At 37.6% G+C, this 18,266-nt stretch overlaps 1 protein-coding gene across 1 annotated transcript in view; it reads right to left on the bottom strand.

The window, feature by feature from the left end:
* Window positions 1-210: 210 nt before the first annotated feature.
* LOC143151650 (lachesin) overlaps window positions 211-18,266 on the bottom strand; it is a 244,963-nt gene continuing 226,907 nt past the window's right edge. Inside the window, exons 7-9 of the mRNA XM_076320999.1 lie at window positions 15,236-15,355; window positions 13,434-13,604; window positions 211-455 (exon numbers count right to left, since the gene is read on the bottom strand). Coding sequence (XP_076177114.1) covers window positions 211-455; window positions 13,434-13,604; window positions 15,236-15,355 — 536 coding nt within the window. The remainder of the gene's footprint in view (window positions 456-13,433; window positions 13,605-15,235; window positions 15,356-18,266) is intronic.

The raw sequence follows: 18,266 nt of genomic DNA on the forward strand, positions 1-18,266 counted from the left end.
GTATCATCGATGGAGCGACAACAGAAAAATAATACAAGGATTTCGATGAGATAAATGCCAAGCGATATTTTCGAGTGAATTGGTTCTTTCTCTGTCGATCGGTTAACGCAGCAAAGTGTTCGACAGTTATCGATACGATAAAAACAACTGTCATCGTAGAAGTAAACGCGCGAGTTTCGTTCGTTCAGATGCGACTCAATATTTTTTTCCTTACGTCAAAGCAAACAGGTGGCGAGATGCTATCAGAAGGATACAAGTGGCGGGTGGTAGAATTTTATTCGACGATGCAGTTGCAACGTCACCGTCGAAGAATGGTTCCAAGGTCGAACCGGTTTCTCGCAAGGAACCCTGGTACACGTGATTCAGTCTGTGATCCCGATCACCGATCGATTCGTTGTCGTCATCTTCACCTCGATGATCTCCCACTTTTTTCGAATACTTTGGTAGGTCCATGTCTAAACACACAAAATAACGAATTATTAAAGAGAAACTGGGCTCGCGAGAAACGAGTTGCTTTAGATATTAATTTTTTTAGTAAAAAATGAAATCAGTTAACAGTCAGTACGGCTATCGCGAAGCACGGTACGATTTGTCTTTAAATTATACAAGAATAATATTTGCTTAATATTTTAACTACTGCGCACGATATGCTCGATACATTCGAGGGCTATTAACGATATTATTCTAAATGTTCAAATTAAAGAAAGTATTAAATATATAAATTCGTTGGTTTTCGTTACTAATTTTGTAAATTTTCTATTTACTTTTTCCACGTACTTATAAACGTCATTATCAGTAAATAAATTGTGAAATTAATTTCACGAGACTTTTTCTACCATCGATTCATTCGACAGTAAATCGATTGAATTAATTATAATTTTGTCGAAAGAAAGAATAGACATGGAAGACCTTCCACCATTCGTTCCAATTGAAAATTCTTTTCCCATGCTGTTGCATAATGTCTAATAATGGGCACATGCGTATAAGTATTATCGAAACCTGATTAAATAGTCGTTTGACTCGTTTCAAGGTTAAAAACCGAAAGTATTGATAGTATTAATACATTTGAAAATGTTTGACCAAGATTGAAAAAATTTTTCCAAACATTATATTATACATTATGAAATTTACGGTTTTTCCACGAGAAAGTGAACAATATTGAAAATTTTGTAATTAAATTAATTACGTTTAATATGCTTATGAAATAAGAAACAGGTGATAATACTGCATCTTTTCAATCGAGCTCGATCGCTAACTGACCTTAATTGCTCCCTTGATTGAAGTTTGAGAGCTTCTACAACCGAACTAACTGATTATCTAACTATTGGAAATCCGATTGCTTCAGAGGTCTCTAAGTGATTGATGCGTGACGACTCACTTCTATATGGTAACTAACTTCTTACTACCGGGTACAAATTTTCGATGGTGTCGCTCTCCCTGGAGAGGAGGTGAAACGGTACTTGTCCTACGCTGGAAGGAAGTTTGGTAACGTTGCGGAATTCCCTCCAGGATACTAATCCTTCGTTTAGCGCATTGATCGCTAAGAACGATTAAAAATTAATTTGTGTTCTACCCTTCGGAGATTTCGTTTAGCGGATTGCTCTCTAAGACCATTGAAAATTAATTTGTGTTCTACCCTTTGGAGACTCTGTTTCAGTGGATCGGTCCCTAAGAACCATTTAAAATTAATTTGTGTTCCACCGCTCAGAGACTCCTGGACTCGAGAAACGAAATTCCTGTATTCGAAGCTATAAATCTTAATTTCAGCCGGTTGGAACGTTCTATCATTTTCCTGAACGAATGTTGATTGTAAAACGAGAATAATAATACGTATTTATCCTAGCAACATTTAAGCCAGTAGTATAACACAACGAACGGTCAGACACCACGCATTTACGATTGCAGGTGTGTATTTTTCCCTAGTCGGTTAGAGAGATAAAAAAGACGAGGGGAGACCGAATTCGAGGATTTAAGTAACGAGCGGGCTCGTATTAATTTTCTAACACACGCGGCATTTACGTTTCGTTTGCTATTAATACGAAAACAGATAACCACCACACTTACAGCTCTCGTGCTTCCACGAAGTTACGAAATACAACGGAAATAGTAGCTGAGATGTAAGTGGGTAGCTTTTCATCGGTGAAACTTTAATATCACTCGTGAAATTTAAACTACGAGTAACCGATTCGAACAAAACAAATGCTTACGGTATGCAATGTTAAACGCATCCGCGGACGTATTTCGTTGAATAATTTATTAACAACGAAGCGTTCACAAAAGCGACGCGTATAATTCAATTTATACTTCAGTTAGAAATTTTCGAAACTTTAACGTGCCACGAAGTGACACTAAAATCGACCTAAGCATTGTGCGACACGTATAGTTCGAAACTCTCGTTGAAGCTGTGCGAACGTTACGCACAATGAGCGTGGTATTTAGTTGGTAGTTGTATGAAAATTTAAGTGACAGTAGATACGATTCTTTTCGGATGCATAACTCTCCGATAGGGACTGCAACAGGGTTGTGGAGTTGAGCATTTTCACGCTCGACATCACGGCACATACACAGGAAGCGGTATCGTCGGAAAAAGAGGAAGCAAGAATTCCTCTCTTTGACGAGGAATTCCTATAGTGGATTCAATTTATACATGCACCGACGTGTATGCTACTAACACTAATCTGTTCACGGAGCATCTCGGGCAACTGCTTACCAGCGATATTTTTGTGCGCTGTGGTTTCATAAAAATACTTCGCCTCTTTTTTTTTACATACCCTCGAGTACTCTGCAACTTGTTATATTAAAATTTTCTGAAGATTCTATTCCCCCGTGCCATGAAGTTTTCGTTCCGCGAACGAGGATGGGACGCGAATTGTAGAAATTTAAATGCAAAGAAATTTTCAGGGTCCGCATTTAATTCACAATTAAATTACACGTGTTAACGTTTCAAACGAAATTGTAACCGGTTATTTGCTCACTTTTCCTGAATAATCTTACCGATCCTTCTTTGCAATCAAATTTATCCAAATAGTATATATTCTTCTATGTAATTTTCTAGAATTCTATTCTCATTCTTCCTCGCTCAATTTCTTTCGTAATTTTTAAATCGAATGTTTGTACAAGTACGCGTAGATTTTGTCATTATTTTAATCAAAAATGTATTACTATAAATTATTCGTTTTTGGAAAAGGAGAGAGTAACTTTTCGCGAAGTTATAGCGAAAATTAACGATCGAATTACTTCGATTGACAATGTTTAAAGTAATCGCAAATATCGTTACGGAGAATTTCGTTAAAATCTCACGAGAATAATTATTAACGATGATTAATAATACTACGTTCTGTGAAAAGTAAATTACCAAAATCTATATCACGTTTCTTACCCGTAGATCTAAGATGGGCGTGCAACAAAATAAACACTGGATACTTACATTGACCTACTTTTTGTAATGATACCATTTTCCCTCGGATCTATTGTGAACAAGAGAACAATTTGATCAAGCAATCCGGAGGAATTGTCCGATGCCCCGGTAAAAAAAAAAAAAAAAGACCGGGGAAGAAAAAAAAAGAAAGAAAATGTAATCTTCCATCGCGATAACGCAAGGGCCATGTGTTGCAAAATTGACACTCCAGAAATTGGAAAAGGCGAAATGGGAAGCTTCGTCCCTCCCGCCATGCTCTGTCGATATTGTTCTCTCGAATTACTATATCCACGAGTAATTTCCCGAAATTACAAAAATACAACAGCAAGAAAGTTTACCCTTTCTTCTCGTTCGACGTAATTATTTTACACGCGAAAAAAATCGAAACGGATGAAAGAAGATCGAATCAAATTTAAGGAACAGCAACGTAATGTTATTTCAATGATCTCTCGAGCAGGCTATCTTTTGTGAAACTCTAATAACGAGTAACGAAATTGTTCATCGCTCTGTCAAGTGTAACTCGGCAATGCGTAAGTTGTATCGTATTATTTAGATACTGCAGAGCAAGATAGCGGTAAAATTAGTTTATCGATGTATCAAATTTTTTATTCAGGTTCCTATCAGGAATTTGGAAAATTAATATAAGTCATGCATAAGTGCACTAACTGTACTAACAGTGCATTCGATTTTATGTACGATCACGTAGACAGTTTCAATTTTTTTAAATCACGCACACAGTTTCAACTTTTTTAAATCACGCACACAGTTTCAACTTTTTCATTTAGGTTCTTGTCAAGAATTTGGAGAATCAACACAGGTCACGTATTCACGAATAGCACCGAAGGTGACGTTGAAAAGCGGACGTGCACTAACCGTACTAATCGTACGTTCGATTATGTGGTTAATTACGTACACAGTTGTTCCAACGCGTACAGTGCAACAAAGGTTGAATTGTTCGATTAGAAAATAGTTTCCGTAAGTGACTTCGAACTTGTTTCTCAAAAACGTACCCGAGATTCTACTTCCAGAAGTTCGTTATCCTTGACGGAGAATATTACATCGTTCGAGAGTCCGAAGATATTTTCACAGTTTCTCCGAGCATAGAAATTAGATTTTGTGATCGGTCGGTTAAAAATTGAAGCGGGTTAAGTGTTCCCGCGAAGGTTGCAGGGAACAGGCCCAAGTGCGTCTGTCATAAAGGGTGCGGTGCGATGGCCCACGGTCCGCAAGTACGCAAATTAGTATTATTACCAGGAAATTGGATGACAATGGTTTCTAAGAAGTAATTTCGTCGGAACAGGACTTTTAATTAAGCCCTTTTTCATCCGTGTCTTCAGAAATGGGGAATTGTCTCGCCACGGTGTAAAGGATAATTAAGTGGAAATTTGAAGAGTTTCGCGCGCGGGGAATGTTTTAACCACTCGAAGTGGAACAACAGGATATTCGAAGAATGGGCGTTCGCAGCGAGAAACTCCGTCACGCGTTTAACAAACTTTCCCAGAAGCGAAACAACATGCACAAGGTGTACACAAAATCGGTCCGATACTTTCGATCGATGGCTATTTCGGTACAAGTAGTCGTTTGTTATTTTACGGTTGCGAATCAGACACCTGAGAGATTTATTTATTTATTCACGGCTCGTTCGACGAAGATCGAGAATGTGGGGTCGGTGAACCCTAAACTAGAACGAAGATTTAAACGCTCGTTAGCGTTCTCGCGTACGAACGGTACAAGACCACCCGCAAACACCAGATGCAATCTCTTCGCGCGCGTACTGTACACAGCAATTCAAAATCGGCGCTCGATACTCTATTATTTCCCTGACACTAGCTTCACGGACATTTCTTGCGTGAAATTGACGCGTATCGGGAAGAGATAGGTGTACCGCACAGAGAATTCTAAAATTACAAGCTTCCAGGAAACTGAATTTCGATATATATTTTTCTCGTTAAATGGATAAAGGTACGGTGGTACAAGTGTTAGAGGAAAAATGTAAACTATTTTTGTAATTTTCCACGTCGGTTAAAAATACATCAAAACGACGCGTCTCGCGAACCTGGCGTTAAAAACACCACGTGTCGCATGCCCGATCAGTGTACGTAAAACATCGGGCGGAATTCCAGGCGGAGAAAAAATTCCGTAAGGATCGAACGAAATGAGAAAAAGGCAGAAGGCTCGCTCCCGAAGCGAGCACCGATATTGTCTTCGATTGCTCCTCTTCCAGCCAGTCGTCTAACCGTAACGAAAAAAAAAAGAAAAAAACTAGCATTCGGATTCGGTTACGAGCAGGTCGAAAATTCTTGTGCCTCGGACGCGTGACCATAAAAACGTAATCAGCGGTAACGAGCAATTTGTAGGGCGGATTCAATTTATTGCGTATACACTTCCGTGATCTGGAGAGGGTGGAGGAGGAGGAGGAGACCGGTTCCGGGCAGATGTTGCGGAGGAACGAGGACGAGCGAAAGAACCGCGCGCGAAGAGGGGAAAGAAATCGCAGAAGGTGGCGAACGCTCGTCAAAGAGGTGAGGGTGGTACGGGAGTGGAGTGGGGGCGGGGGTGGCCGAGGCGGAAGAGAAAACGTGGGCAGGGTAGGGCGAAACGTGCGGCAGCTCGTCGAAATAGCAGTTTAGCACTGATAGCACTTGGCGGACTTTTATCGATCATGTCTGGCAACAGATGGCTCACCCAATTCCCGGTGGCGCGTTTTGTCTGGCCGGCCTGATAAACGATAACTAATACGGAACAGAAGAAGCGGCGGGAGCAGCCGGCAGCCCCGGAAAAGGGAAGAAAGATGTAGCGCCCGGAGGATGGGCTGCCGGTTGGATATTGTTTCGCGGACTTTTAGCCCTTGACGTGACGCGCCAACATCTCGCCACTGTCGTCCCACCTACGTGCCGCCGCACCATCCTCGTTTCCTTTCGCAAACCACCCTTCCGACCGCGCACCTTGTACAGGGTGTGCGCAGAAGTAGACGCGCTGCCGATGGTAACGTTTTTCTAACACCGAAGCGTTCGTTACGAAAACGGATCGGAGACCGTTGGGTTTAGTTTCGATTCGAGCGTTAATTTTGTGGGGAATGTTTACAAAATTTAGTAGCTTTGTCCCGTTTCTTTTGCTCATGTGTAGAATTGTTCGATTATTCTTCTTAAAATAGGTTGCTCGATAAGTGTCGTTCGATAAGAAACGGGGCTACTAGTTTCGTCGTTTTATTTTTCTAAAAATGGTACTACTGTTTGGTGAACATGTGTGAAGTTTCATGTAGATCTGTCGACTCTTTCGTATATTTAGAGTTGTTCAAAGTTGAAGTGTCATAGTATTGTTTTACAATGGAAAAAACGACGAAACTTATTATAAAACCTAGTATGTAGATGTAATTTGGAAGAGTGTTGTTATTGTACAGCTATTTTAGTTTCAATTTTTGCATTTGTCGTCCCCTGGATCTTACGAATCGTGGATAGATATTCTTTTTTATATATAACTTTTGTTACAATTTCTTGTCTAATATTCGAATCGAATAATTTATACAATGGTTTGTATTCTCCTTAGAATTTGTACTGTTACAGATTATTAAAGGATTGACAAAGGGGATTGAAATTACGAAAACGTTGCGATCGAGCTACAAGGCGTGTAGAGATCGATGCAACGATAATTACGAACTTTCACCGAATGAACAATTATTCTAATATATAATATTATATTCGATAGATATTCTAATATCTTTCTATGTTAAACGCTGAACGATAAACAGATTCGATTCGTTGGAAAATAACCTGTGTCTTCGATCAAAGTTGCAGTTGCATTTTGCAAATCCATTGTTGCACTTAGAAGGAAGATGATGTCATAAGAAGGTGGACCTCGTTATGTCGTTTTTCCCCCTGTTACTTTTTTTAAAACTTTGTCCAAATAAGAGGTACAAATCGTCCCAATAATGTAGCCCACCCTGTATATTAATTAGAAGAAACAACGATAACGATGATGTTAATGGAATTCATGACGTACATCAGCTCGCTGCGCGGAATGAACTGTTTTGCAAAATGAACCGGTGCCGATTGTATATATAGTAAGTTGATGTCATTGATTAAACGTCGGTGCGATGTTACAGCGAAACGATACTAAAAACAACTACTAAATACGTTGAACAGAAGTTAGCAAGAATCTATTTCAAAGCTTTCAAAATTCATGTCCAAGTTTATTACCAAAGATTGGACCTATTTATTTAAATTCACGAAACGACGTTCATAAATCGTACGAAGCTTTGAAATGCTCTCGAACGAAAGAAATTCGAGGAAAAAGAGATTGTGAAAATTTTTCTTCGACTAAACGAAATCTTTTGTAAATTAAGAAGAATAAATTATGAAAGAAACGAATCGAAAACGGTGAATCGAATCAATCAACTAGCCTTTTCGAGTAATCCTTCTGGTTAAAATTCAGTGTTCCCGGAAACGAGTTTTCGCGAACATATTTTATTATACACATTCTCGATTCACTCTTATGGGAAGATTCAGCTCCCTCTGAATTGTCTCGCCTGTTTTAGGATACGCGGACAGAGAAATTTCATTGTACCCGGTAATAAAATATTTTCATAGATCGTACCCCTGCAATCTATATTTACTGCTCCGTCGAATTATTTAACTCGCGAAAAACAATACCGATCCTTACCTTCTCTATCCAAGCTACAATCGCGCAAACGAGATTCATATTTTAAGGTAGGAAAATTTCAATCTGTCCAATGATAAAATACATTCGCACACGGCACACCAAGCAAACTGTATGTACCGTACTGTCCAATTATTTAACACGCGAGAAACAATACGAACCTTCATATTCTATTTCCAATCTAAAATCGCGGGAAGTTCGTCTCTCGTGCGTTTGTCGTTGCTGCGAAAAAGTATCCCCCTTCTCGTAATCCTCGTAACGGACCTCGTAATCCTCCTTCGTTCGAATATTAGCCCCATCGGCATAAACACTTTTCGTGTTCACCGTCGTGGCCCCCATTGCCAATCAAAATTTCTAAAATTCCTCGCCGAAAGGTTTGCATTCCGATCGGGCGTAATTTGGGAATCCCCGTGGAAAGTGCCACCCGTTACATTCCTTCGCGCTCTTTTCTCTTCTCGGCGTTCTCTTCACGCTCCGTTTATACCATCGGTTTAAGGGTTAATCCCCCGGGCTTATCTGATCGCGTGACTTCAACGAGAAGTTCGAGCACGCCGCGCCGGGACAACCCTTCGCACACAACCCTGGGCGCTAATACACGCGGTGGGTCTGTTAGTTTACACGGCTTACGCGATAAAATTTCCGTCATTAAGTGTTCCGAGGAGGGCTAGAGGGGGGGGGGGGGGGTAGAGGAGTGGGGGGCAACCGTGCAGCTTCGCGCGCTGATAATGGACTGCGTGTTACGGTGATTTCCTCGTAAATACTTAAGCCCGATTTGCTCCACTTGTTACGTCTTCCCGGATCTATCGGCTCTTAATACCGCGCGCCTAAGTGAGAGGGGTGAGTCGATCCCTCAGAGGGATTTCCTTGCCTCGTTCGCGCCGAGTACGAGTCTTCTTTTTTCTTTTTCTTTTTTTTTATACGTAACGCGGAACAGCGGTAACGTTGACAATTGTGTACCGGAGTGTGTCAACCAACGACAATCGTGTCGTTCTGACTTAGTCGCTCGCGAAAAGGTAAGATAGAGTTCAAGGTTGTTGTACGGGGTTATCTTGAATCGTTTGAATTTTCCAAAATTTGAAGACGCTTTGCGTACACAGTATTGTGTGTATAATTGTACGTATGTATATACGAATTGTAAATGTGTAGACATTTGTAACGCGAAAGAAACAATACGTTATATAAATATTATGCACTTTGTGCATACTTTGGGTAGGTAGGTCGTAATTTGTTTGGTATTTGTAACGTTGTTGCGACAGATGGTAGATTTATATTACAAACAAATCGTATTGTTAATCTGGCTGTGTGTTAGACATTTTTGAAAATAACCCTGTTATAAGTATAAAAGGGTAAATGTTGTACGATTGTTATCTATTTGGATACATTATAATAATCAGGAGTAATGTATGCAAAATGGCATCGTTCTATTTGAAGAAAGTTTACAATTTGAGAAAACCAAAGTGTCTTTATAATTTTGGTTGTTGCAACAAATTTGAAAATTGATTCTACAGTGTTTTGTATAATATTGAATTTTCCTCGAAAAACAGTAGATAGGTTTAATACGTTTATTTGTGTACTTTATAATACAACTTCCCAGAATTGAACATGTAATGGACCACCAAAGTTCAGAGTTCCGGTGCTTTGCTGGTTTATAGTCACTGGTGTAATTAATGGTTCATAAAGGTTGTCGTTTAAACCCAAGAATTTGAGTTCAGGCACGTTGTGTCTATAAACCGGTATGAGATAGTTAAATTTAGACCGTGTAAATTAAAAACGCTCAAATGTGTAAACGTTTAATTTTTTTAATCGACGTTAAAATGTCAATTAATCGTGCTTCTTGTCGGGAGTAAAATTGGGGTTAACAAATCGATCTGGACTCGACTATTTTTTCTTCCAGTCGAAAAATGTGCTAAAAGTCACGGTGAAAAATGTTACGAAAAGTTATCCAAGTGCATTAATGGATAGCTAATTCAGTAGTCTACAAAAATTTGTTACACGAAAGTATTTCTTGTACTGTTTCTTTTTTTTTTGTGGTAAACGTAAACGTGTGTGTATTTGAGAAAGTTGTCAGTGATAAATCGTGCGACCAGAACTCGAGTAAAGGGAAGTGCACGAAACAAGGGAGACTCGGAACCACATTTGTTTCGTTCTTTCGTGCGTAATACTTTTTACCGTTACATTTGTTGGTGCGCTTAAACATTTACTAAAATCTCGCGGTATCTTCTCTTATCCTACGAAATTGGTTTTGATAGATTTTACAATGCCTGTGTCGTTAACGCAGCGACATTGTTACATTAAGTGAGTAGTAATCTTTTTCGTAGCGTGGTCTTATCGTGTGACGTGTGTTTTGAAATATATAGTAGCTATAAAAAGATTCCATAAAAATAATTGAGACAAGTACGTACAATGTATAAGCACTGTGCCAAGTACGATCATCTTAAAGTCGGAATTTCGTTTCATAATTTTGTCCCCGAGGATTTGCATTATGAAGTTTGTGATATAAAATGCGTGCGCACGACGAACGCGAGACCGCAATAAATTCGATCATTTTAAAGTTGTAGTTTCGTTATGCGGCGTATGTTTGTCTCGGAACTTTTACGCGAAAATTTATATTGCCAAATGCGACGAATAAACGTTATCGTGCACGAGTAGACCATTTTTAAAGGGAAATTCATTTCGTGTGTATTCTTGAGTTCGTCCACGAAGTGGAAAGTACCGGTGTCGGTTAATTAATTCGAATTAATTTTACAACAGTGCTGCCACACAAAGTTAGCATTGCTGAATGATTACTCGGTTTTAATTATTTCGTTCGATTGTTCCGGAATGTTTTCTGATTTCTATAAGTTCGACTAATTGGAAAGTGGAGAAAACAAACGCAGAAGTAATGGCCCGTTATCATTCGTTGGGAACGTCGAGGAATTGTAAATTCACCGAATGAAAAATACACTCGTTTCTGAAGTGTGTAATTACTTTTTCTGTAAATGACATTAATTTCATTGAATGAAAAATACAGCCGTTTGTAAATATGCGTAACTACCTTTTTGCGGCACTCTCTACATTAAGTTCCTTCATTAGGGTTAGTATTCAGATGAATATCTCATGTAATGTACGGGAGCCATTAGCATAGAGACACACATTAAAAAAGTGGTACAATTTTTAAATAGAAACCCTCGATGCGGAAATTTATAATGCCACCGTATTATTGAAAATGTACCAAGTGTACGGTTGCGGAACAATTTTCAGTAGGTGTATTTGAAATATTTAAGGAACCTAGTGTCGCGTATTTAAAAAATTTAAATAAATCACGAGTTTTCCAGCAGAGTACAACGCGTGAAATTTTTTTTTTTTGTTTTTTTTTTTCAGTATTGTACGTGAATGGATATTTCGGTGGAGTCGGTTATATAGAAACAAATTTGGATTTGCAGAGAGAATTGAACTAGGCCAGACGATAATAATCAGTTTTGCAAAAATAAGCTGCTCGGGCAATTGCAGCTCGATATAGCAGCTATTACGTTCAAATTAATAATCAATGCTAATTGCTATTGTCATTAGGTGAACGACCATTATATGTTGCGAATAACTATGTCGTTCGATCTAGTTTATTGCGCGCATTCGGTGTGCTACGAATTTTACAGGGAAACATAACTTGTTTACATAATCGGAAAGTTTCTTCCTTTTTGTTCCATTATTATTCATATTATTATACATATTTCAATAATTTGGTTCCTCGATTATTCTATGTGACGATTTATCTTTGATTTGTATGTAAATTAATAATATCAGGTGTGTGGTAGAGCTTTGGTGTCTGTATAAACTATGCCTGTTTCAACTATTTTAAATCATCTTTCGTGAAATAATAGCGTGCTTCCTCGAAAATGAATATTCGAAATAGAAATTTCAAAAAGTGAAGCTTAACGACACATTTATTTTTAAAAAATTTGAAAGACTTATTTTTTGTTCTCTCATTTTCGAAACTTTCATCGATATTTATCGGAATTAAATTTCAATATACGTGTTTACAGTTTCTGAGGGAAAACATTGTACAGACGAAACTTTATTAACAAAATCCAACGAAACAGAAATATTTTAAGAAATCGTCTTTGTTGTTATTTATTGTACCGTAATTTCCAACTTCACACGAGGTAAACGGAATTACTTCCAGAGAGAATTACTTTCTCATTTTTCCCATGTTTATTAATCGTTAATTATTCACCGATGAAATGAATTAAGTTTACATTCTAAATATAACATTACAGGTGACTCCACTCTAGACCCACTTTTACTATACTTTTTATAATTACACGAGCACGACACAACAAACATACCTACACGCAATTCATAAATAGTATATTATGAATTTACACGGGATTACGACATTATTTTGAAACATATTCCACGTTCGAAATATTATAGTAAACAAGTAGTTTAGTGTATCGGACAATTGTTCATTTAGTGACAATGTAAACATAATCAAAATATATCTTTATAATATTAGTTTATTTCCTTATAGATACTTATTGATATCTAAAGGAAACCAAATATAGATATTTTTATTACGTTTAAATTTAAAACGAATAAACGATTGTTTGGGTATGAATATGTATACACGATGTCACTACAAATATTTCATTTAAATTCGAATTTTTCCGTTTACAGCTGAAAACGTTGACACAGTCGCTATATTGGCCCAATGAGGTAAATATCTAATAATTAATTAAGGGCCACTGAACCGGAAACTCCCAGAAAACAAATTCATTACACAAATGCGTTTACGGGTTACCACACAGGATATGATAATTAGTTGTTCACTTTCCAAAGTCTGAAACCTTACTGAACTCGCGTGTTTAGGAGTTGTGGACTTGTATGTAAATACTTGGACGGTTTGTACTCTATGTGACGAGGAGAGGGGATGCGGCTGTTCTCACATTACGGTCGATTGCTAATTTTTAAACAATCTTATCGTTCATCGGTAACAAAAGTAACTACAAGTTTACATTGATTTACGAACGAAACTAAATTATGTATTAGGTTGTTCAATAAGTTTCATCAAACGACAAAACTTATTGAACAACCTATTATATTATTAGTGGTGGCACAATTTTTCTGTGATATTTTCGAAAGACCATCTTTGCTAAATATTTATTACTTAGCGTCTCAATGTACTAGGTTGTTCTGTTATTGTTCAGTGAAGCAATTTATAGAATCGTAACATCAGTGGAAGATACATATTACGAGATATTTATCATTTAATATTCTCGTGTAGAATTGAAAGAAATAATTTCTAAGACAGAACCACGTACAAGGAATCTCGAAGCTCGGTCTATAATTTTCTCTTATCAATTTATTATATGAGAAAACTCACCGTAAAGTCGAATGTTACCCTCAGCGTCGCCGATCGAATTCTTTGAAATGCATTTGTAACCACCGAGATGCTGCTTCTGTAGATTTAGGATCACCAACTGCATTTGAACACTGTACACAGACGTCTTCTTCTCCGACATGTTGTACTTGTTGTTAGTTATTATCATTTCACCTGCAATGAAAAGTATAACGGCACTTTGTTATTACAAATAAATAAAAATAATGTTTCGGAGTACACACACACAGGCTTTTAAGTGGTACAAGTGAAAGGAATTAGAAAATTGAGTCACTTTCTCAATTCTGTATCTTGTACAGGATGTTTCTAAATTGTTCGTCTAAACTTTCATTAATACGCACTATTAATTACATTGATTAAAAGTGTCATAAAAGTAGGTTCACGAGTCTTTTTCTCGAAGTTACAAATATTGAAGATTGTAAGTTAGAGGAGAGATTTCAGCATTTGAGTAAAATGTCAAACAAGCAATAACTATTTTTCATTGCCCGCATATGGTAGTGAAACGTGAATAATCGTAGTTAGACATCGAATGATTATAACATGAAAATGATTATAACACAGACATAAGAATGATGTATTGTGGTGACACATAGTGTTGATAACATATCGTAGCATATTTACTTGATTAATGAACTCACACTCTCCAACGATGTAATTTTAAGACGTTATAATTCGAAAAGGAAATATTCACAGATCTATCTGTGTAATATTTGATCAATATGGCTGGAAGACTTAGCTGGTGATATTAAATACGTGTAAAATAATTCAGAAACATCTTGTTCGCGGAGAATACGCAAACAAAATATTCAAGAATTGTATAAATGCATTTAACAGAGAGCGATTATGATGTTCACTATTTCTAAGAGAAAGAAGATAAATATTTAATTATATTTACATGTATGTATCTCAATATGTTAATCTCGATCCTTTATTTGTACGTGCTTGTGTTCCTTTCGCGCAGTTGCAATTTCTGATATTAAAAAACAGGGAAACGCGATTTTAAAAAAATTTTAAATACAACGACCTACAAACGAGGCATTTGTACTACTTTGTAGTGAGTTGAGTACACGTGTGCCGTGCAAGGATAAATGCTTTTAGTATATTGCCACGTTACGATTAGTACGTAAAATGAAAAATTTACTCGACAAAAATCTTCCTTTGTACCACTTTTCTAGACCGTGTGCACACTATCAAAAAAATGCAGTATCTATTCTTCATTCTTCCAATTATTTATTTATACCCTTCAAATCGTGAAACATTTACCATTGAAGTTACTCGAATTTACTTCTGATTTCTACATACTAATTCGTCGTCGATGAACGCTGATACGTAGCGGTTAGGAAACTCTAGTATTAAGAAACCTTAGTTTTCTTTCTAAAAAAAAAATCTGTGATTCCCAAAAGAAATGTAAATAATTTTTCTAAAATAATTTTTCGTTAAACTGTACCAATTTTACTCCACAAAAGGTTTCATTGTTAAAGAAAGCAAATGTTTCCAAGTGTGCAATTAAACTGTAACTTTCAACTTGTAAAACATTTCACGATACATCGTATGATACTCCGTCGAATTATATTTATCGAGGAAAGTAAAGAACATATTACTATCGAACGAACCTTGGTAAACGTATCTCGATAACATATTTCGATTGAAACTCTCTCTTCGAACGAGGAGTTTCGATCTTAAAAGCGTCGAGCGTAATAAATCGAATTTTGGAATCGTTTGCCTTTTTTATTTGACGTAAACGCCAACAAAATAAACCGATACCGCAATAGTTAATTGAATCTTACCTGATTCGCGTGTCCAATAATTAATGGCCTTCGGGGAAGCTTCCACGAGGCAAACCAGCGTAACGTCGGTTCCGATTGGTGCACCAACTAGCTGGTTCGGTACTTGAACCATCGGGTGAACTGAAATTTATCGCGATACCATTAATCAATAACCCAAACATAAAGTATACGCGTATGTAATAATTATCGGCTACATCGCGATTTGTCACCGGCACTGATAGCGACCAACGAAACGTACCGCGCTGATGCGTTTTGTTAAAGTAAATTCAATTGCACGAGACTATATCGTACAAATCGTTCTCGGTTTCGTTTCACTTACGAACGCAATTCGTACAAATTTTAAACTCGAAACTTTAAGAGTTTTGCCCAATTAACGTGAAACTATTCTATTTTCTCGAAAATAATTATTTTGGAACCACGTTAACGAGTAGACGTATCACGAGAGTTATTTTTAAGTAATTTTTTTCTCCGTCTACAGAGAAGTATTTTTTAATATAATAGGTATTATACATAGAATTATTTTACACACTTAAAATAGTTTCTACCACGCTCTCTTACTTATTGTTAGTGGCGCAGGATTCTTCGATTGAACGCTCCGTTTAAATAATCGTGCAGTTGGTAGATCCAGGTCGAAGCGAAACAATATTTTGTACCGAAAACGTTATATATTACGCGAGAAAGAATTTTTCCAAACATATCCAAGCCTTCTGAACGGATAACTTGGAGAGATACTACAATTCCAACGCATCCCCGAGAGATACCACAATTCGAAAAAAAAGTGGAAATTGTATAATATTCGAATCAATTAACGAGCGTTTATCTCGAATTTCGTTCGTAGTATTTCTCTTCAATTTCGTAAGTTTCACTCAGGATTCCATCGTGGTAAGGGATCCTTATTTTCCCAAGAGAAACCGACGCAAGATCAGATTCATGTCTTCTCCCAATTGCGCTCGAGGTACCCCAGAGGGGATTTTAGAGAGAACGATAAAAATAACAAAGATCCTGTAGCCGATGTATATTGCGCCAGTTTCAACGTACAATCGTGTTCGTCCCTTTGTGAAACCCATTAGCTGGCGCCGGGGCTACGTAACTCATGCTAATGAAATACTGACGTGCTTGACAGTCTGTCATTTAGAACGAACGGAAGGCAACTTACGGCAGAGGCACGTCCTTCGTTCCGAATATCGTAAGCAGCTTTTCCTGAGCTGCTTAGGTTTTAACAGCCACCCCACTGGCCGGTTCTTTTGACCGGAAGCTGCGTTTGTCCCAGCATTTGGCGGAGCAACCAGTACAAAGGGCTTACCGTGCGTACAGGCGACTTACCTAATCAACGTATATTCTAAGCGCAAGACAGTAAAAGTGAACGCATTGTGTTGAGTATTTTATGGTTCAGGATGAAACTGGAACGTGTTTCTGGGTTATAATAGGTTGTTCGATAAGTTTTATCGAGCGACAAACTTATCGAACAGTACTGTCGTAACTACTGCAAAACTTATTGTAGTACTGTTCGGTAAGTTTTCTCGAACAACAAAACTTATTGTAGTTTTGTTCAATAAGTTTTGTCGTTCGAGAAAACTTATCGAACAACCTAGTGTACGATAGAGAGTTCGATAATTCGTGAACTTTCGGATCTACGAGTGCAGATTAAATGTAGGCGAATTTTTAAATTGAATATCGAAAGAACACTTGTAAAACTTCTTTTGTCTCTTTAAACGATGGGAGGAAAAATTTAGGGCTGGTCAACGAAGTTGTTAGCAAGAAGAGAAGAAGGTTACTCGAACGAGAGATACGATTGTTTAATTAGATAAATTGTTGGGAATAAAGACTGTTGTGTAAAAATCGACAACTTTGGTCGTGTCGTAACGAGTCGTTTATTGCTTCTGTATAATAATTACGATCAACAGTTTGTGGTCATGTTCAAAATTGCCAAGAAAGGATAATATACATTGCAAAAGAGGAAAATATTAAATTGCACGGTGAGGGATCACCGAACAAAGATGTGTGTACGTGTTTGGATGAATCGCAAGTACGAAAGAAACGATACAAAATAATACGCAAGAGTAAAATACATAAAAACGTAGTTTAAATTATCCTTTGGATAACGATAAATGGCTTATTACAACTACAACCAAGGTTATCGATTTAATTAGATATTATTTAGTGGGTGGTCAAAATCAGATACGTTGCGGTAATTAATACAGATAATAGGATTTAACGCAACGATGTGCATCATTATTACTATGCCATTTTTGCGAATATTGTACATAATTATTTAACAATCACGAATATATGAAATTGAACTAGAGGAGTGATAAATCGTATATGAAAGGAAGCAGTTCGTATTCGGGCGATTGTATCGAGAAATTAGTAAATAAACTGTGATTCGTGCTAGGTAGCATGCGCGGAATGTATACCCAGCTTTTCCGGATAGTCGTTTAATTTCCCCCTGTAAGCGCAATTAATTATAAACATGCTACGCTCCAGAAGTACTTATGCTCGTTTGTTAAAACGGCAGTTTCGAAAGTTCGTTGTTGTCACGCAGTAATGAATACTTTCAATGAGAAGCACTACGATTTGAACAATTTTTGCGCGCAATTGAAACCCCGTGTCGAATAATACGACCGTGGAGAATTATTTAATATGTCACCGGTGCAATTAAAACTTTTTCGATGTCGTTACAGACGTATGGGACTCGTAAATCAATCTTTATATCTCGACACTCGTATCCCGTTGGTACCGGGGCGTATATTCATTTACCGTGGCTCGATCGTGGCTACGCCGTTTCGGTTGGATGTTTAGATTAATGAGCCGAACGTAGTCCAGCTCTGTAATTGGCCGGGTGGAACTACGATGACACCAAAAATGCGAATAAAGATGTACGGTCAACGATAAATACGTGTTCGAACGATCCAATTACTAAAAACACCGACGAATTCTCTTACCGGAAATTTTTGGTTGCATAAAATCCACAAATTTCATCGAACGACTTTACAAATAATTTCACTAACGACTGCGCTCTTCTTACGATGCA

Source organism: Ptiloglossa arizonensis, chromosome 9, assembly GCF_051014685.1.
Source record: "Ptiloglossa arizonensis isolate GNS036 chromosome 9, iyPtiAriz1_principal, whole genome shotgun sequence".
NCBI classification, from domain to species: Eukaryota; Metazoa; Arthropoda; class Insecta; order Hymenoptera; family Colletidae; genus Ptiloglossa; species Ptiloglossa arizonensis.